This window comes from Aptenodytes patagonicus, chromosome 28, assembly GCF_965638725.1.
Source record: "Aptenodytes patagonicus chromosome 28, bAptPat1.pri.cur, whole genome shotgun sequence".
Lineage (NCBI taxonomy): Eukaryota > Metazoa > Chordata > Aves > Sphenisciformes > Spheniscidae > Aptenodytes > Aptenodytes patagonicus.
Genome location: NC_134976.1, coordinates 1,120,259 through 1,139,116, shown reverse-complemented (window position 1 = coordinate 1,139,116; position 18,858 = coordinate 1,120,259). Strand labels below are relative to the sequence as shown.

General features: G+C 52.8%; 1 protein-coding gene across 1 annotated transcript; it reads left to right on the top strand.

Moving 5' to 3' along the window:
- Positions 1 to 4,918: 4,918 nt before the first annotated feature.
- Positions 4,919 to 5,899, top strand: LOC143171594 (olfactory receptor 14C36-like). The gene has a single exon (XM_076360645.1). The coding sequence runs from the start codon at positions 4,919 to 4,921 to the stop codon at positions 5,897 to 5,899; it is 981 nt and encodes a 326-aa protein (XP_076216760.1).
- The last annotated feature ends 12,959 nt before the right edge of the window (positions 5,900 to 18,858 follow it).

Genomic DNA, 18,858 nt, shown 5'->3' with positions numbered 1-18,858 from the left:
GGGCCCTGCATTGCTGCCATCCCAGCACTTCAGGAACCATCTGATGGAGGCAATAAACAATTGCACTTGTGACCGGTACCTCCTGCTCCTGACCCCTGGTAATATGGTTAGCTTAACGAATGCCGTTTTGTGAGGCAAACGGCCAGGCTCTGTGACCGAGCTGGTCACGTAGCAGTCCCCTTTCCCCTCCTCCGCAGGCCCTGAAGGTCCTGTGCACCAGGCAGCCTTCTTCTCCCCCTCCCTATCGGCCTCAAGGTTCCTGGGCGCCAGGCTGACTTCTTCCCTCCTTACGGGCCATGAAGGTCCCGGGCACCAGGCCAGCCAGGTTGTGATGACCCCATCCCAGAACAGGGAAGCGCAGCAGCACACAGAGCACTGCCTATAAAATCAAGCAGTCTGCTTCCTCCAAGGACTGAGAGGGCGACTCGTATTCTTTTATGTGGTTTGAGTCTAGGTTATGATTGTTATATTGACATGGCAAGCCAAGTATTAAGATGTGACCCGATCTGCAGTGGGTCCAGGTGATTAGGAACCATAAGCTAAGCTGTGCTATAAAATTCGGTGCTACGCTACTTATAAAACTGTGCTACGCTGATGCTGCTTATAGAAATCCTGTGCTGCTCTGATCATGAAATCCTATGCTACACTGATCATTAAATTCTGTTAAAAAATAAATCTTTAACTGTAACTATGACTTAGTGCCATCATCATTCTGCCCCGGATCCCCAGAAGAACCTCTCTGTCCCCGTAGTGTCGCATGACAGCCCTGACCAAAAGGGGACAGAGGGAGATGCAGAGTGACTGTTCAGAAATGGCGTTTGGCTTAGGGGGGCGTGCAGGGCAACAGGGACCCAGATGAACTGATAGCAAGTCCCCACGGTCACCTTTTTCCCCTTTTTCCCTTCCAGGCGATGCTGGTCAAGCCCCAGGCACCTGCAGCTGTTCGCTGTACGCAACTCCCCTGATGCTGGGTAGCTGGTACGCGTTCAATAAAACAACGCACCCCCAGAGATTTTGTGCCTTTGCCTTGAGCTGGGGTGGAGGTGCGTGTGTGGGTGAGGAAGATCTGCTCGCTCCATTGAACTTTTATGCCTCAGCAAAAACACTGCAAGATTCAGACTGGAGGACGGCACTGAAATCAAAGGGTAAGCAACACAGAAGGCTCCACCCGCACATTTCCCCCTGATTGCATCCTGCAGCGTAGGCTTTGAACTAGCCCTGCTGACAAAGCTGACCAGCAGACTGTGTTACGTACGAAAAAGCTCCTCTGTAAAGATGGCTTCGAAGACATGCGCAAGAGAACTTGACCGACAGTGACCTGGCCTATACAAGTGGGTCTATTGTTAGAAGAAACCAGACGGAAACCGGCTGAAAGCGTCAAAGTTGCAACAAAATAGTGAAACCTCAGCTGAAAAATATGCATTAGGCGTGTTTGCACGGGGGGTTCGCGTGAACAACTACTCGGAAGTGAATGGTAACAGGCGATGTCATGGCCAAAGCCAAGAGGTTTTTTAGCTTGTACAAGTGAATGAGTAGCTTTAAGATCGCATCTAAGGAATCAAGAAGTGTAACACAGGGTCCTTCTCGGGCTCCCAGCTGAGGCGCACCTTTATGGACTGCAACAAAAAGTGGTTTTAGCTAGTGTGTAGGACTGCTGCCTTCCTTCCTGTACCCACACATGAAGTAGAAGAGAAGAAAAATGCAAGCAAATCCATTTCGGTAATGATTTGGTGAGTCAGATGGGACTCTGTGGGTTCCCAACCTGGTGAGCGTGGCTACCGCATGCGACACAGCCGGCACTGGGTGAGTTCACCCGACTGTCCTTGCGGGATCAGCATTCAGCGGGAAGGTACTAAAACCGTGGGAAAGTCAAGTGCAGGTGCAGGGAATTGAGGGGCACCTTGTGACAGTGGGGATAAAAATCCCTCTATTAGTAGAGGTGGGTCCACATTTATTATACCATCAGTTTCTGATAATGGAAGGCACTCCGATGAGTTTATTGGGAAGGGATTGACTGGAAAACTTGCAGGCAGGACTTATGTTTAGAAAGAAGCTTCTGTTTGGAAATCCATTCTGGTAACAGCCCAAGAAGCAGCGATGCAAGTAGAAATCCACACAGGCAGCGATGCTGAGCCTGCCTGGCCAGATGGGGCACGGCCAGCTTGCAGATGCCTCCCTTGCACCTGCCCAGGTTAGCTGGCTGGTGCTGGCTGTTGCGGAGGAGTTGCTGTCCTCTGGAGAGTCCTCCATGCCCACCGCCGTGTCCTGCAAAGAGAGAATGAGTGGGTGGCGGGACATTCAAACATTGGGACACGCATTTAGCAAAGGCCACCTGGTTAGTCAGCACGAGGGGATCTGCCAATCGAGCAGGCCCTGCCCAGTCAGAACTTTTACGTACTGTAGATGGGAAGAAAGTCCCTGTAGTGCACATAAAAAATATGTTGGGGAAAACGGTTTGGGTTATTCCTGCCCCAGGCAAAGGCAAACCCCTCCGTGGGATTGCTTTTGCTCAAGGACCTGGGTGCACTTGGTGGATAACGCGGACGGATGGGGAAGTCTGATGTGTACCTCAAGGGGATTTGATTGTGGGTGAGAATAGCCAATGATCTGAATTATGTGATGTTAAGTGCTACATAATATTATATGCCATACTAATGATATTACAATAAGAATCACCCAGACTAATGAAGAATAAACCTCGATGAAGCCAAGCAAAGCACAGTGATGATGGTACCAGGACTGACTTCCACATGACACAATCCAACACCACATACCATCTCCATTTTTCCTGCCCTGGAAGATTATTACGACAGATGGAGCCCGAAGTCATGGACTAAATGAACTCACCAAACGTTTTAGAGGGATGGCCCACAGACTAAGGGAATGATATCTGTGTGTATATATTTCTATTAAAAACCAAACAACCAAACAAACCAGGAAAAGGGGTGGTGATTAATGGAAATGTATTGGAAAACATGGGACTTGAGCATGACGTAGATGGTATAGAATAAGGGGTGGATATTGTCCTGGTTTCAGCAGGGATAGAGTTAATTTCCTTCCTAGTAGCTGGTACAGTGCTGTGTTTTGGATTTAGGAGGAGAACAAAGTTGATAACACACCGATGGTTTAGTTGTTGCTAGGTAGTGCTTACACTAGCCAAGGACTTTTGAGTTTCCCATGCTCTACCGACTGAGAAGGCTGGAGGTGCACAAGAAGCTGGGAGGGGGCACAGCCAAACTGGCCAAAGAAACATTCCATACCATGTGACATCATGCAACGCTACAGGCTTGGGGAAGAGTGGCTGGAAAGCTGCCTGTCGGAAAAGGACCTGGGGGTGTTGGTCGACAGCCGGCTGAACATGAGCCGGCAGTGTGCCCAGGCGGCCAAGGCGGCCAATGGCATCCTGGCCTGTATCAGAAATAGTGTGGCCAGCAGGAGTAGGGATGTGATTGTGCCCCTGTACTCGGCCCTGGTGAGGCCGCACCTCGAATACTGTGTTCAGTTTTGGGCCCCTCACTACAAGAAGGACGTTGAGGTGCTGGAGCGTGTCCAGAGAAGGGCAACGAGGCTGGTGAGGGTCCTGGAGAAGAAGTCTTCTGAGGAGCGGCTGAGGGAACTGGGGTTGTTTAGCCTGGAGAAAAGGAGGCTGAGGGGAGACCTCATCGCTCTCTACAACTACCTGACAGGAGGTTGTAGTGAGGTGGGTGTCGGTCTCTTCTCCCAAGTAACAAGCGATAGGACGAGAGGAAATGGCCTCAAGTTGTGCCAGGGGAGGTTTAGATTGGACGTGAGGAAAAATTTCTTTACTGAGAGAGTGGTGAAACATTGGAACAGGCTGCCCAGGGAAGTGGTGGAGTCCCCATCCCTGGAGGTATTTAAAAGACGTGTAGATGCAGCGCTTAGGGACATGGTTTAGTGGGCATGGTGGTGTTGGGTCGACGGTTGGACTCGATGGTCTTAGAGGTCTTTTCCAACCTCAATGATTCTATGATTCTATGATTCGATGCTCAGTACATAAACTGGGGAAAGCTGGCCGGGGGGGCTGCTGCTCGGGGACTGGCTGGGCAGTGGTCGGCGGGTGGTGAGTAATTGCACTGTGCATCAGTTGCTTTGTGTATTATTATTATTACATTATTATTATTGTTGTTGTTGTTATTATTTTATTGAAATTATTAAACTGTTTTCATCTCAACCCACAAGTTTTTCTCACTCCTACTCTTCCAATTCTCTCCCCCATCCCACCAGGGGCGGGGGGAATGAGTGAGCGGCTGTGTGGTGCTCAGTTGCTGATTGAGGTTAAACCACGACAGGCTGCTAACAGCTCCAGATCCTTTCTAAGGCATTTCCGAGGAGACTTTCAAGGATGACATCAAAGCTGCATTTTCCTGAAAGGGAAGGAATCTGTGCTTTCAGTTTTCTACTCTTGGTGAGCTGGGTGGGCAGTGGGAATTTACTTCTCCACTCTGGAGAAGGCACTGAGGCTGCAGTTCTGGTTAGGACTTTTCTGAGCTGCTCCTTAGACCCTGCACACGGAGAGATGACCCTGTGCGGTGCCCTGCTGCCAAGAGGGGTCTGCAGGGCAGAGCTAGGCACACAGCAGGTTGGATGGAGTCTGTGAGCACTGACAGGGAGGAGATGTGGGGACAGAGAAAGAGCTGCTGGCAGGGACAGCTCCAGGCGGCGTATGTAGTCGGGGAGTGAGAGGAGAGCTGCTCCCAGAAATGCCAGGGGAAGGGGGATCTGGGCAGCTCCCTGCCATCCCCTGACATGCCGGACACCTTCCCCGGAGCAAGCCCCTGATCTCCCCTCCCACACAGCAGGACACTAGGAAAAATGAAGTAGATTTTGTTCAGAGTAGTCTAACCTAAACATTTTACTGTCTTCCTCCATGGACTGTGCTGATGCCCAACAGGACCAGATGTCCAACGGCAGCTCCACCACCGAGTTCCTCCTCCTGGCATTCACAGACACACAGGAGCTGCAGCTCTTGACCTTCTGGCTCTTCCTGGGCATCCACCTGGCTGCCCTCCGGGGCAATGGCATCATCATCACCGCTGTAGTCTATGACCACCGACTCCATACCTCCATGTACTTCTGCCTCCTTACCCTCTCCCGCCGCGACCTGGGCTCCATCTCCACCACTCTCCCCAAAGCCATGGCCTATTCTCTGTGGGACACCAGGGCCATCTCCTACCCAGGATGTGCTGCCCAGCTCTTTCTGTTAGTCTTCTTTATCTCAGCAGACTGTTCTCTCCTCACTGCCATGGCCTATGACTGCTACGTTGCCATCTGCAAACCCCTGCACTACGGGACCCTGCTGGGCAGCAGAGCTTGTGTCCACGTGGCAGCAGCTGTCTGGGGCAGTGGGTTTTTGTATGCCGTGCTTCACACTGCCAATACATTTTCACTACCACTCTGTCAAGGCAATGCCCTGGACCAGTTCTTCTGTGAAATCCCCCAGATCCTCAGGCTCTCCTGCTCAGAGTCAGACTACCTCAGGGAGGTTGGGCTTCTTGTGCTTAGTGCCTGTTTAGCATTTGGGTGTTTTGTTTTCATTGTGCTGTCCTACGTGCAGATCTTCAGGGCCGTGCTGAGGATCCCCTCCGAGCTGGGACAGCATAAAGCCTTTTCCACGTGCCCCCCTCACCTGGCTGTCGTCTCCCTGTTTTTCAGCACTGCAGTGTCTGCCTACCTGAAGCCCCCCTCCATTGCTGCCCCATCCCTGGACCTGGTGGTGTCATTTCTGTACTCGGTGGTGCCTCCAGCAGTGAACCCGCTCATCTACAGCATGAGGAATCAGGAGCTCAAGGATGCCCTATGGAAACTGGCACAATGGGCACTGTTTCACTCGCAATACCCTGCCTCCCCTTCTCTGCACATTTCCCAGAATTTATCTTAGGCCGGGAGTCTGCTGTTCTCCCTTGTGATCATCCTACTTCTAGATAATTTTCTGGGTTTATACTGCTTCTCTTGAGGCTTGATCCTGTCGTGTCTGACCCTTGGACAACACTGTGTCAGATGTGACCTGTCCACATGCAGCTCTTCAGTAAAAGGGTATCTCCCAGGTGACGTGCTTGCAGGCTGAGCTCTTTCTCCAAAGCTGCTGCCAAGACAATGTCCAAGGAATTGGTCTTTTAAAGAGTCTTTTCTCCTTGTGTTCTCCCTAAGATTGGGGTTAAGCTTGTGGTATGATTGTGTTCCACTGGACCGAAAGTTCTGGTTTTCAAAGCTCTCTTCTTTGTGTCCGATGGCAGTGGAGATGGTGCATGGGCTCCCGGTTAATTCCACAGGCTGCTTCACATATGACAGGACGGATGGCATATAGTGGAAATGAATTCATTCTGGAAATGAATTTGGAGGGCTCAGGAGAGGATGGGGACTCACCACGTGCCCTGGAGTGGGAGTGAATTGAGACACACAAGGTGAATCACCCTCAGAGGTGATGTCCCCCAAAAGCAAAACACTAAATTGAGGCATGCACAAAAAAAGACTCTGCCATGGGAGTCAGTAGGAACCCAGCAGGCACAGGGAAGGGAGACTGGAGAGATGCGGGAGCTGCCTCTTGTGCTGTCCTGGGGCGTGGGGCTGATGGGGGTAGAGAAGGAGACAAACGCAGTCAGAGTTGGGGATAACCTATAATATGAATGCAGCAGAGCTAGAGATTGAGTGGCCTCTCTTTCCTTGTGCCCTTGGGGCCAGCATCAGCCCTGGGGCTGGTGGGGAGGCTGACCCCCCTCTCTGCCCCCCAGGAGCTGCTGTGCCCTTCAGAGGGCTGGGTGCCCAGAGCTTTGCAGCACCCTGCAGTGGACACTGCTGTGGGGTGAGGGAGGTGGAGAGATCTGGGGACGGGCTGGGCTGGGATGTAATTAATGGGATGAAATTTAACAATTTAACAATTTAACAATTTGAAATGACGGATTCTGCACCTGGGACGGAGTAACACCGGGCACAAGTCTAACCTGGGAGAGGAGTGGCTGGAGAGCAGTCCTGCAGAAAGGGGTCTGGGCGTGCTGGTCGACAGCAGGCTCAATAGGAGCCAGCGGTGTGCCCAGGCAGCCAAGAGGGCAAACTGCATCCTGGGGTGCATCGAACACAGCAAAACCAGCTGGTCAAGAGAGGGGATTATCCTGCTGTATTCAGCGCTGGTGCGGCCTCGCCTTGAGTACTGTGTGCAGTTCTGCGCCCCACAATTTAAGAAGCATGTGAAGGTCCTTGAATGCGTCCAGAGGAGGGCAACAAAGCCGGTGAAAGGGCTGGAAGGCATGTCCTCTGAGGAGCGGCTGAAGACTTTGGGCTTGTCTTGCTTGGAGAAAAGGAGGCTGAGGGTGACCTCACTGCTCTCTACAGCTTCCTGAGGAGGGGACGTGGAGAGGGAGGTGCTGATCTCTTCTCCCTGGGATCCAGGGGCAGGACGCCTGGGAATGGGTCAAAGCTGTGCCAAAGGACCTTCAGACTAGATATTAGGAAACATTTCTTTACCGAGAGGGTGTTCAAGCCCTGGAACAGGCTTCCTGGAGAGGTGGCTGATGCCCCAAGCCTGTCAGTGTTTAAGAGGCATTTGGACAATGCCCTTAAGAACATGCTTTAACTTCTGGTCAGCCCTGAAGTGGTCAGGCAGTTGGACTAGATCATCATTGTAGGTCCCTTCCAACTGAACTGTTCTGTTCTGGTTTGTGCTACGCTGTGCTCTGCTGTGCTACGCTCTGGTATTCTACTCATTTAATGCAGAAAGAGCACAGTTCTGTGACAAGCAAATGGACCTACAGCTCTTCGTGGCAGTGCACATTTGAGCCGCAGCACCTCAGCTGTTGCAGCAGGATGGAGGACAGCCTTCTCCCAGGGAAACCTGAGCAGTTAGTGCTGGGCTGTTCTGTGCTGCACCCCCAGTGTGGTCTTCACGCCTGTGCTGTGCTGCACAGATCCCTTGGCCGCAGGACAACCTCAGCAGCTCATTGTCACAGAGGAGCCTGCAAGGCAGCGCCCACTCTGTGCTGGCCATTAGGCCACCTGCCTGGCTTTGCCTGTACCTAACAGTGCAGCAAGAAGTTCTCATGAGAGACGTGTTTCTGTTTGACTGTAGAAAGGATAAATGGTGTTGTCTTCCTTGTAGAAAGTCCTGTAGTAGCTTGAATGACCAAACCAGGAGACTCTTTCATGGATGGGGTCTGCACGGCATGCCGTGTGTGGGTCGGAAGCCCATTCAATGCTCCACCACCTGGGGCTCCCCCCATCTCGAGGGACATAAGATTAGCTATACGATTCTCTCCTTACAGTGTTAGCACTAATGAACAGCATTTTAAATGATACCTCACAGAGTCGGAGTGCCTTTCTTACTGGGATCATAACAGACCAGCACCTCCTGGTGAAAACCTCTCTCAGCACACGTGGATACAGCCCCTCCGGTCCCATGGACCGGTAAGGGTGTAGTTTGCTCAAGTAGCCCCTGGCTTGATCCCCATCCACCGCTGGTTTTTCCCATCCTGAGTCCTGCCTCAAAGCACAGAGGCCTGGGAGACCTCTCTGCTGGTAACTGAGGCAAAGAGGACATAGACTATCTCAGATCTACCTACACCTACTCTTTCTAAATTCAGCAGTGGTCCCACAGTAGCTCCGCTTCTTCTTTAGCTGTTCCTGAGGTACCTAAAGCTCATCTTGGTGCCTTTGAATTCCCTTTCGAGTGTCAATTGAATTTTGATATGGACCGTTGCTGTGCTTGTAGGATGTCGTCCTTGAAGACAAGATGTATGCAGGCACACTGTGAAAATGATTGGTGTGTTCCTTGACTGCATCACCAAAGGAGAGAGTAAAGACCCCAGTGTGACGTGCTGTGTGTTCACCCAATGCCTGCAGCTATTGGGTAGAGAAGGGACAGACCTTGCCTCTCCGATGGCATCTGATGGCTGATGCCTCTGACTGATGGCATTGGTGTATGGCACACAGGCACCAAACCGCACTCTCTGCGATGCCGTCTGGGATGTCTGTCACGCACTCACCCTGAATGGGAATTGCTTTCCTGTAGGTCCTGTGCTGTCCGTAACAGCCCTGGCTCCTCATGTGGCTCTATGGCCCTGCATTTGAACATGAAATTGAGCAGATACCCTGAATTCTGTAAGGCAATGTGGGGATGAACACGAGGCACCTGCCAATATCTCCACGTCAGTGGAGATCTAGTAAATACAGCAGCAGCAGAAGAGGGAGACGGAGCTCTCCCTGTGGCACATGACTCGAATCATTCCGATGAGTAACTCTATACCGAACTGAATGAGGAGGGACAGTTTTAAGGTCCAAAAGTGATTACAGAGCCCAAATTCTCTTCTTCAGGGCCCAAAGCCTCGTTTTTAGGGCCCAAACCCACATTTTTATAGCCCAAAGCCTCACTTTTAGGGATCAAAGCTCATTTTAGGGTCCAAAATATCTTTCTAGGTTCCAAAACCTCATTTTTATGGTCCAAAGGCTCCGTTTCAGTTTGCAAAGTCTTCTTTTGAGAGTCCAAAGCCGCATTTTGAGTTGCCAAAGCCTCATCTTCAGGCTCCAAAGTGGCATTTTTAGGGTCCAGCCAGTCGTTTGGAGGATCCAAGCCACATCTTGAGTGTCCAAACCCTTATTTTTTATGGTCCGAACCCCTCTTTTAGGGCTCACAGCCTCATTTTTAGAGTACAAAGCTTTGATTCTAGGGTTGAAAGCCTCATTTTTGGGGACCAAACTCTCATTTACAATCTCCAAGCCCTGCTTTTAAGGTTCAAGGACTCATTTGAAGGGCCCAGAGCATCATTTTTAAGGCCTCAAGTCTGATTTTGAAGGTCCAAAGCCTCATTTTTGGAGTCTAAAGCCTTATTTATAGGGTCCAAACCTGTCTTTTATTAACAGTAGCCTATTTTTAGGACACACGCTTTCATTTTTAGGGCCTAAACCCTCACTTTTATGGCAGAAAATCTCATTTTAGGATCCAAAGCCTCATTTTTATGGTCCAAAGGCTCCACTTCAGTTTGTAAAGTCTCCTTTTTAGAGTCCAAAGCCGCATTTTGAGTTGCCAAAGCCTCATTTTCAGGCTCCAAAGCCAGTCATTTTGAGGGTCCAAGCCACATCCTGAGTTTCCAAGCCCTCATTTTTAGGGTCCAACCCCTCTTTTAGGGCTCAAAGCTTCATTTTTAGGGTCCAAGGCTTTGATTCTAGCATTGAAAGCCTCCTTTTTATGGTCCAAACCCTCATTTTCATGATCAGTGGGTCCCATGCCCAGCTCCCTGCCTGCTGACGCCGCAGGCATTCACGTCCCTCTGTGCCTCGATAGGAAGTTCAGCCCAGAATTGGTGAATTCCTGGGTTTGCTGCTGTTACGACCTGGACAATTGTGCTATTGCTCTGTATTTATTGCTAGGCAAATATCAACAAATTCAAAGCAATAAACGGTGGACCCCTGAGGCTGCCCGTGGGGAGTCTGTCATCGCACCCCCAACACATACCCTGGTGGGGCCACCTCAAGCCCTTGCAGGAAGATCACGGCAATGGGCTTGGGGCACAGGGAGATGGTTTCAGTTCCTCCGGGGGCTGGAGGTCACTGGGCCGGACCCGCAACAGCCAGCTGGCTGAGTTGGACAGCCATGGGGCCGGGGTGGGGGCGAACGGGCCGGGCGACTGTCCAGGCTCCGGGGACCAGTTCCCTGGTGCTCCGTGGCAGGCGGGCTGGTTTTCCAGGCACAGGCGGTGGCTGCTGGCATCGGGTCCGGCTCTCAGAGGTGCTGGGGCGCGCGGGACAGCTGTGCGGGTGCTAGGGGCAGCTGCTGGTGTCGGGCCTGGCTCCCGAAGCTGCGGAGAGGCGCCTGTGAAGAGAGAAGGCTGCTGAGGCCCCGCCATGGCTGTGGTGCTGGGCGGGTGCAAGGGTGTGGGGCAGCGCTGGGTGCCCTGTGGGGTTCGGGCACGTGGCTTCACATGGGACCTGCGGACCCAGAGAGCTTTGTGCAGAAAACGGGGCACCCCGCACCCCTCGGCTGGGGCTCTGCTCGCCTGCCCATGGCCCGTCTCTTCTCAGCCCTGACCGTCCTGACCTGCCTGCTCTGCATGTGCCGGGAAGGAGACCTGACCCTGGCAGACCGAGGGGACCAAAGCTGGGCACTGCACTGCAGGGCCAAGAGAGCCTCCCGTTCCCCTTTCTCAGCATGCCTGGCAGAGACCAGCACTCGGCTCCCCTGCCCATCCCTGCCCAGACAAGGTGACAGCCTCGGCTCTCTGTTCGGTGAGGCGCTCTCCATCCTCTCTTCAGAATATGTATCCAAAGAGATACCGCTGCCTGTGCTGAGAACACGCACGCTGGCAGTGTTGGGGTGCAGATGGGACCGACTGACTCTCTTTCTCCAAAGCAAAGCTGATAGCTGGGAAGGTTCGTCACCACGGTCTGAGTTGCTGGGACACCTTGGCCGAGGTGAACATCTGGGATTTACGGCATGACCTAACAGGGTGATTTCTCCTGGTAAGTTCACTGGTAGGGAGATGTCACTCCCTGTTCTCACTTTCTATGGCAACGTCATCCCTTGTTTTTACTCTCTGACCTTGCTCTGCCTATAGACATAGGTTGCTGGGTCTGCTCATGTCGAGGCAGGGTCACTTTTAACTAACGCTTGCCACAGTACGAAGGGGTTTCAGAAAAGAATGCCCATGAATTGAGAGGCCAGTTAAAACATCTTACAGCAGAAATCCCAGTCGAGTCTGGCCAATAACTAACTCGGCACTCCAGAATACCCTACCTCTAAATGCTTCATGGCTAACGGCCGCCATCTCATACACAAGTTTGGAAAAAAAACCTCCCAACAACTCACTGTTTTCTCTTCCTCCACAGACAGATCCCACAGCACAATACCATCCCAAGCAGCATGGAGCCCAAGACCGCCACGGCGCCTTCTATGCAGTACTTCTGGAAATCTTTAGGATCCACAGCATTTGAGTTTCTCTTGCCATCCACTCCTGGAGGAACAATTCTGCACGTTAGTGTGTCCTGTGCACTACTGGTGATCTCACAGGAGGCCTGACATTGCCCGGAAATGTTCTTTCTCACTTTGTTTGCATCTCTGAACCAGTGACCATCCCGGGGCTGCAACATGTCCTTGGTTTCAGTAGAAACAAAGGAAACTCCCAAAGCCGTTGCAAATCAAGGCACTCTGGAGCCTCTCTTTCTCCTCTCAGCTTTGCTTACACTCTGGGATGTCCACAATCCAGTTTTCCCAGTGTCATGGGTTCGCTCCCCCTTCTTGGCCACCCTTCACGTTTGCACACAATTTCTTTTGCTAGTGCTTGCTTGCTAGTGCTGCTGCACGGAGGCTCTCTCTGACCCTTTGGGACAAGTTGTCCCACTGAACAGAACTCCTGAGGCCAGATGGAGAGCACGTGGGGGAGCGCAGCTCTTTCTTTGACCAATCGCTCCTTTGAGCAACACGGACAAAAACCATCCCTGCGTCAGGGAGTGCCACCCCCAGCTCTCCGTCCTCAGCCCAGCACCCACCCCCTGAAGCGACGGAGTCAGGCCCTCTCAGGAGACGCCGGAACCTCGCTCTCCCCCTTTGCCTGTTCTCCAGCATGGGCACCACTTGCATGCCTCTGGTTTTCAGGACTTGTCTCCCACTTATGGCCCCCTGCAAGGCTGCTCAGTACCTGGATTCTTGTGAAAAAGTTCATATATCCCGGCGTGGTGGGCTTCCCCGGGGTTGGACGGCACTGCCAAGAAGCAGAGAAAGGTAAAGCCTCAGCATGGCTCAGGCACAGAGGATGCAGAAGGACGGTGCAGGTTCCCTCTAAGCCCGTGCCTGATCCGTCAGTGCATCCCTTTGGACCTCAGTTCACAGGAGGGCTCCCCCTCTGTTGTGCCTAGGGCCTCTAGGGACTCACAGCAAGCTCTGGGACGCAGGTACTGAGGGAGGTACATTCGATCAAGAGTCACATTTCCCAACGTCTACTGAACGTGGTTCAGATGGCCTCAGTCCCCAAATGGCAGAGTTCTGAAATTCCTGGGAACTGGGTGTAGTGGGAGGTGAGCACTTCACCACATCCACAGAGGGCTGCGACCATCTCTCTGGCACACTGCTGGCCATAACCTCCACACCCCAGAGACGACAGTCATCCTCAGAGAGCCGTTCCTGGCTTCTTTTAGAACACTTGCTCTGTACTAATAGTTTGGCTGCCGACACGATGTACAGTAGCGGGCAGCAGGGGAAGAGCCTGCCGACACCCAGTGATTTTTATTTATGGCACTGGATGACTGAGGGACAGCAATTACCTGGCATGCCTGTTGATTGAATTGCCCCTGTTTTTTCATCAGAGACCGGCACTGCGTGACTGCTTCCTTCCTGAAAGGCCTCCTTCTGCACAGTCTCACGGTCCGTCTCTTTAGAAAGAAAGAGGGTCAGTTTAATCAGAAGTAACTGTTCCTCGCCAGGAACACGGTATCTTCAGGAGGCAAAATACATTAATAACACTTAGAAAGAAAGCCTGGGCATTTGGGGGTGCACCTCATCACTAGTTCAAACAATGTGTGATTCATGGAGAAAAATCAAAGAGCTAGGCACTTTCCAGTTTACCAGTAGACAGCAAAACCTGACCTGCTGGGAAACCAGGAAATTGCATGTGATCTTCTTGTTGGCACTTAGTGCATTTTTGGCAAACGGCAAGATGATGGTAAATTACTTCCTTCAGAAAGGACAGGAAGAGGCTGCAGCCAATTCAGCTGGGGAAAGAGCCCTTTGGAGAAGCACGTCCCATCATGCCAACTCCATCACACAGTAAGGGTAACAGACACACACACACACACACACACAGTGGACTGAACACCAAGCTCTTGCAACCATATTCTGGGCACTTTCACAAAGGCAGCGAAGAGCCCACAGTCCCCCAAAACAAGAGGAAAACCACAGCCAGCTTATCTAAAACACAACTAGAAACAGAAAGCTAAACCACCCGAGACTGAATTCACAGCCCTTCATTTTAGCTGCCTTCAAGTTAGGTGTCCGGCCTCAAGCTGGGTGTCCAGCTTTCACCTGTCCCTGACCCCGAGGTGGTCACCGAGAGTCCTCAAACATCAAGGAGAACAACAGGGCTGGACCAGGCTGTGAAGCTGGGGCTGCTCCGATCCTGGCCAGGGCACGCCTGCAGCCCTGGCAAAGTCTGCCAGTCTCAGCGACCCCAAGCTGCCTGCGCATCCTCTCTGCCACCCAAGGGCACTCTCCCCTCTGGCGACTGTCAGCAAGGCACGAGCACCACCAGTCCCTGCCAGCTGGATACTGATGTCTGCCCAGAACAGCTCTGGCCAGTAATGGTATAACTGGGGCAGCAGCTGTCCCTGGGGCTCAGCTTGAACCACAAATGGCAGCAGAAACTATGGACTATCTCTGTGGCTCACCAGCACCTGCAAGGCGTGAAATCAAGTGTCAGTGCAGCGAGGCTCTGATCGATCCCTTTCTGCTTGTGTTGCCTACGGCTTGTCCATACATGCGTCTAAAATCTCAGCTTCCCAAGTCTTCTGGTTAAGAGGGATATATACCCACCATGGGCTGCTTTCTCCAAGTCTTTCAGGATTTCCTTTAGGACTTCTGATGACCGCTGGGAAGATTTCCCTATTTTGGCTTCATACTTTGCTCTTTGAGGACCTTCACAGAAAGTGTTAAGTTAAATTTCTCACTCATAAAATACTGAAAACGAGTGCTTAGCCTGTGAAGTCAGTCAAGACTGACTGCTCACCCCTGGGATGCCAGTTGAGCTCCAGTGCAGGATCCATCCGAGGAGCTGGAGCTGGAGCCACATCTGCAACCAAACACCCATGAGAAGTTTCCATCATACATTGTGATATACACCGCCATAACTGAATAGCAGAACATATGAGGGGATCACGTAACGACATGGCACACACAACACAGGTCTATATTCTCACGCCCACAAGAGATGCCTCACTCCCATTTGGGCTTTGAGCTGGCAGCTCTCAAAGGAAGGAAAAAGCCATGACGTACCCATGCGATCTCCCTGCGCGTCAGCCCTGGAACCCATCTGGGAAGCTGGATACCCATCGCCTCCAGCCACGTCTGTAAACAAGCAGAACAGAGCAGCTCCCGTGAAATATTTCAACATACTTCTTCAGATCTGAACGGCAGTGAATGCATTTCAAACGCAGGATTGCTCCGTGGCACTCGTCTCTCCCTTCCCCTCAGGAGCATCGTGCAGACAGTTACTGGGTGCCTGGACCATGCTGATCCAAAACAAACCACGCATGGAGCTGTCGGGAGAAAGGGCTCCCTGGGGCTCACACCGTCTCTAAACTCAAGCCCAACAAGCCTGCTGGCTTTGCAGCAGGCACTGGAATCAGCGCAGGCTCGGAGCGTCTGGCAAAGACAGCTTCGCAAGGCAAAGTGTCCCAGGGCACATCACTGAGCCCGACCCATTCCCTCTCTGCTCTTCTGCATGCCTGAGCATTGGCCAAGAAAATATTACGTGAAATTTCATATGAACAGAATATTAAAACCTAAAAGCTCATTCATTCAAGTGACGTACCTGTGGGAACGCCCTGAGGCTCCTGGACAAGATCCGGCTGAGAGGTCGGGTAGCCATTGCCTACAGGCACAGCTGTAATCAAGCACGTTTCCATTAGATGTTGTGATCTACTTCTTTGTCAGTGACCTGCAGTGACTGGAGGGGGTCACGTCATGACGTGGGACCCAGACGCGGGTGGAGATTTCCAAAGCTGCAGAGGGGCCTTGGGTGACCTGTTGGCTGGCACCTGGAAGCTCTCAAAATACCATTTTCCAGGCCATGTGCAACACCCCTCAGGGAGCGGATGGACAAACATACGGTCCTTGGGGGATTTCTTACTGGGAGATCTCTACTGTGCACAAAAGCAGCCCACATGAAAGCACTGGAGGAAAAAAAAAGATCGTTTGTACATCTCGTGGAGAAGAGCCCGCTGGCCAGTGAGAGGCTGCACCAGCGCTGCCCCGCCTGTTCCCCTGGGCTGCGGGCTGGGGCTGTGTGTCGTGGACCTGGGTTTGCCCAAGGAGAGCACTGCAGGGCTAGAGCAGGAATGCTCCTGTCTTCCTGAGCGGACATCTCCCGAGGATGGATGTCCCCGAGGCTGAAAGCTGGGACCAAGCCGGGGAACGGCAGAGCCACAGCCCGAGGCATGGCCATGAGCAGCCCAGCGGGGGGAAGCGCTCCTGTGGGCTATTGCCTGGCCCTGCCGTGCAGCTCTGGCCCCGACCTGCAGGCTGGGGGAAGGCTGCCCTGGGGCAGGGCAGCTCTAGGGGCTGGCTCTAGGGAGAGTTTCTCACCCTGCGGCACTGCTCCTGGCCCCATCGTTCACCTGGAAAATGCTCCCGCAGTGCCCGTGGCCGCCTGTGCCTCCCCGTGGGGTGTCTGCCTCCTGCTTGCCCACGGAGCTGGTCACAGCTCACCCGGCTCAGCCCAGCCCTGCTGCTCTCCCGGCCCTGCCTCAGCATGACCCCAGCCCCGCTGCTACCCCAAGGTCTTGGCGCCGGCCCTCACCCGCCCACCTACCTGATCCCCACGCTCGCCACGGAGCAGCCGGGGCGTCCCGGGCTCGCAGGGCCAACAGGAGGAGGAGAATAAGGAGGCGGGTGGGGGCCACAGCCGCCCGTGCCTGCACCATGCTGCTGCCGCTGCTGGCACTGGCGGAGCGGTGCCCGCGGCACCGCACAGCACATCTCAGCGTGGCACAGCGGGGCTCTGTGACCTCACAGCCCAGCCTCCCCACTGCAGCCACGCCCCCGGGGTGCTGCCCCTCCCCCAAGCACCGCCCCCCGTCATGCCCCACCCCCACATGTCACCTCGGGAGGGCGGGGCTCCTGGAGGGGAGGGAGACCGAGACTGCCCTAACGAGAACTTAATCTGGCTACTGCCGTAAAAGACGGTAAAAAACATTTCTATAAATAGAGTAGCAACAAAAGGAGGGCTAAGGAGAATCTCCATCCTTTCTTGGATGCAGGGGGAAACATAGTGACAAAGGATGAGGAAAAGGCTGAGGTACTTAATGCCTTCTTTGCCTCAGGCTTTAAGAGTAAGACCAGTTGTTCTCGGGGTACCCAACCCCCTGGGCTGGAAGACAGGGACAGGGAGCAGAATGAAGCCCCCATAATCCAAGGGGAAATGGTTAGCGACCTGCTACACCACTTAGACACACACACAAGTCTATGGGGCCGGATGGGATCCATCCAAGGGTACTGAGGGAGCTGGGGGAAGTGCTCACCAAGCCACTTTCCATCCTTTATCAGCAGTCCTGGCTAACCGGGGAGGTCCCAGTTGACTGGAGGTTAGCAAATGTGACGCCCATCTACAAGAAGGGCTGCAAGGAGGATCCGGGGAACTACAGACCTGTGAGTCTGACCTCGGTGCCAGGGAAGGTTATGGAGCAGATCATCTTGAGCGCCACCGCACAACACGAACAGGCCAACCAGGTGATCAGGACCAGTCAGCATGGGTTTATGAAAGGCAGGTCCTGCTTGACTAACCTGACCTCCTTCTATGACAAGGTGACCCACTTAGGGGATGGGGGAAAGGCTGTGGATGTTGTCTACTTAGACTTTAGTAAAGCCTTTGACACCATTCCCCACAGCATTCTCCTGGAGAAACTGGGTGCTCATGGCTTGGACAGGCGTACTCTTCACTAGGTAAAAAACTGGCTGGAGAGCCAAGCCCGAAGAGTGGTGGTGAATGGAGTTCAATCCAGTTGGTGGCCGGTCACGAGCGGTGTTCCCAGGGCTCAGTTTTGGGGCCAGTTCTGTTTAATGTCTTTATCAATGATCTGGATGAGGGGATCGAGTGCACTCTCAGTAAGTTTGCAGACGGCACCAAGTTGAGCGAGAGTGTTGATGAGCTTGAGGGTAGGAAGGCTCTGCAGAGGGACCCGGACAAGCCTGTCAGTATTTAAGAGGCATTTGGACAATGCCCTTAATAACATGCTTTAACTTTTGGTCAGCCTTAACTTTTAACTTTTTTGGTCATTAACCGGGAGCCCATGCACCATCTCCACTGCCATCGGACACAAAGAAGAGAGCTTTGAAAACCAGAACTTTCGGTCCAGTGGAACACAATCATACCACAAGCTTAACCCCAATCTTAGGGAGAACACAAGGAGAAAAGACTCTTTAAAAGACCAATTCCTTGGACATTGTCTTGGCAGCAGCTTTGGAGAAAGAGCTCAGCCTGCAAGCACGTCACCTGGGAGATACCCTTTTACTGAAGAGCTGCATGTGGACAGGTCACATCTGACACAGTGTTGTCCAAGGGTCAGACACGACAGGATCAAGCCTCAAGAGAAGCAGTATAAACCCAGAAAATTATCTAGAAGTAGGATGATCACAAGGGAGAACAGCAGACTCCCGGCCTAAGATAAATTCTGGGAAATGTGCAGAGAAGGGGAGGCAGGGTATTGCCAGTGAAACAGTGTCCATTGTGCCAGTTTCCATAGGGCGTCCTTGAGCTCCTGATTCCTCATGCTGTAGATGAGGGGGTTCACTGCTGGAGGCACCACCGAGTACAGAAATGACACCACCAGGTCCAGGGATGGGGAGGCAATGGAGGGGGGCTTCAGGTAGGCAGGCACTGCAGTGCTGAAAAATAGGGAGACGACAGCCAGGTGAGGGGGGCACGTGGAAAAGGCTTTATGCTGTCCCAGCTCGGAGGGGATCCTCAGCACGGCCCTGAAGATCTGCACGTAGGACAGCACAATGAAAACAAAACACCCAAATGCTAAACAGGCACTAAGCACAAGAAGCCCAACCTCCCTGAGGTAGTCTGACTCTGAGCAGGAGAGCTTGAGGATCTGGGGGATTTCACAGAATCACATGATACCAATCTGGGAGGTGCTGTTGACTCT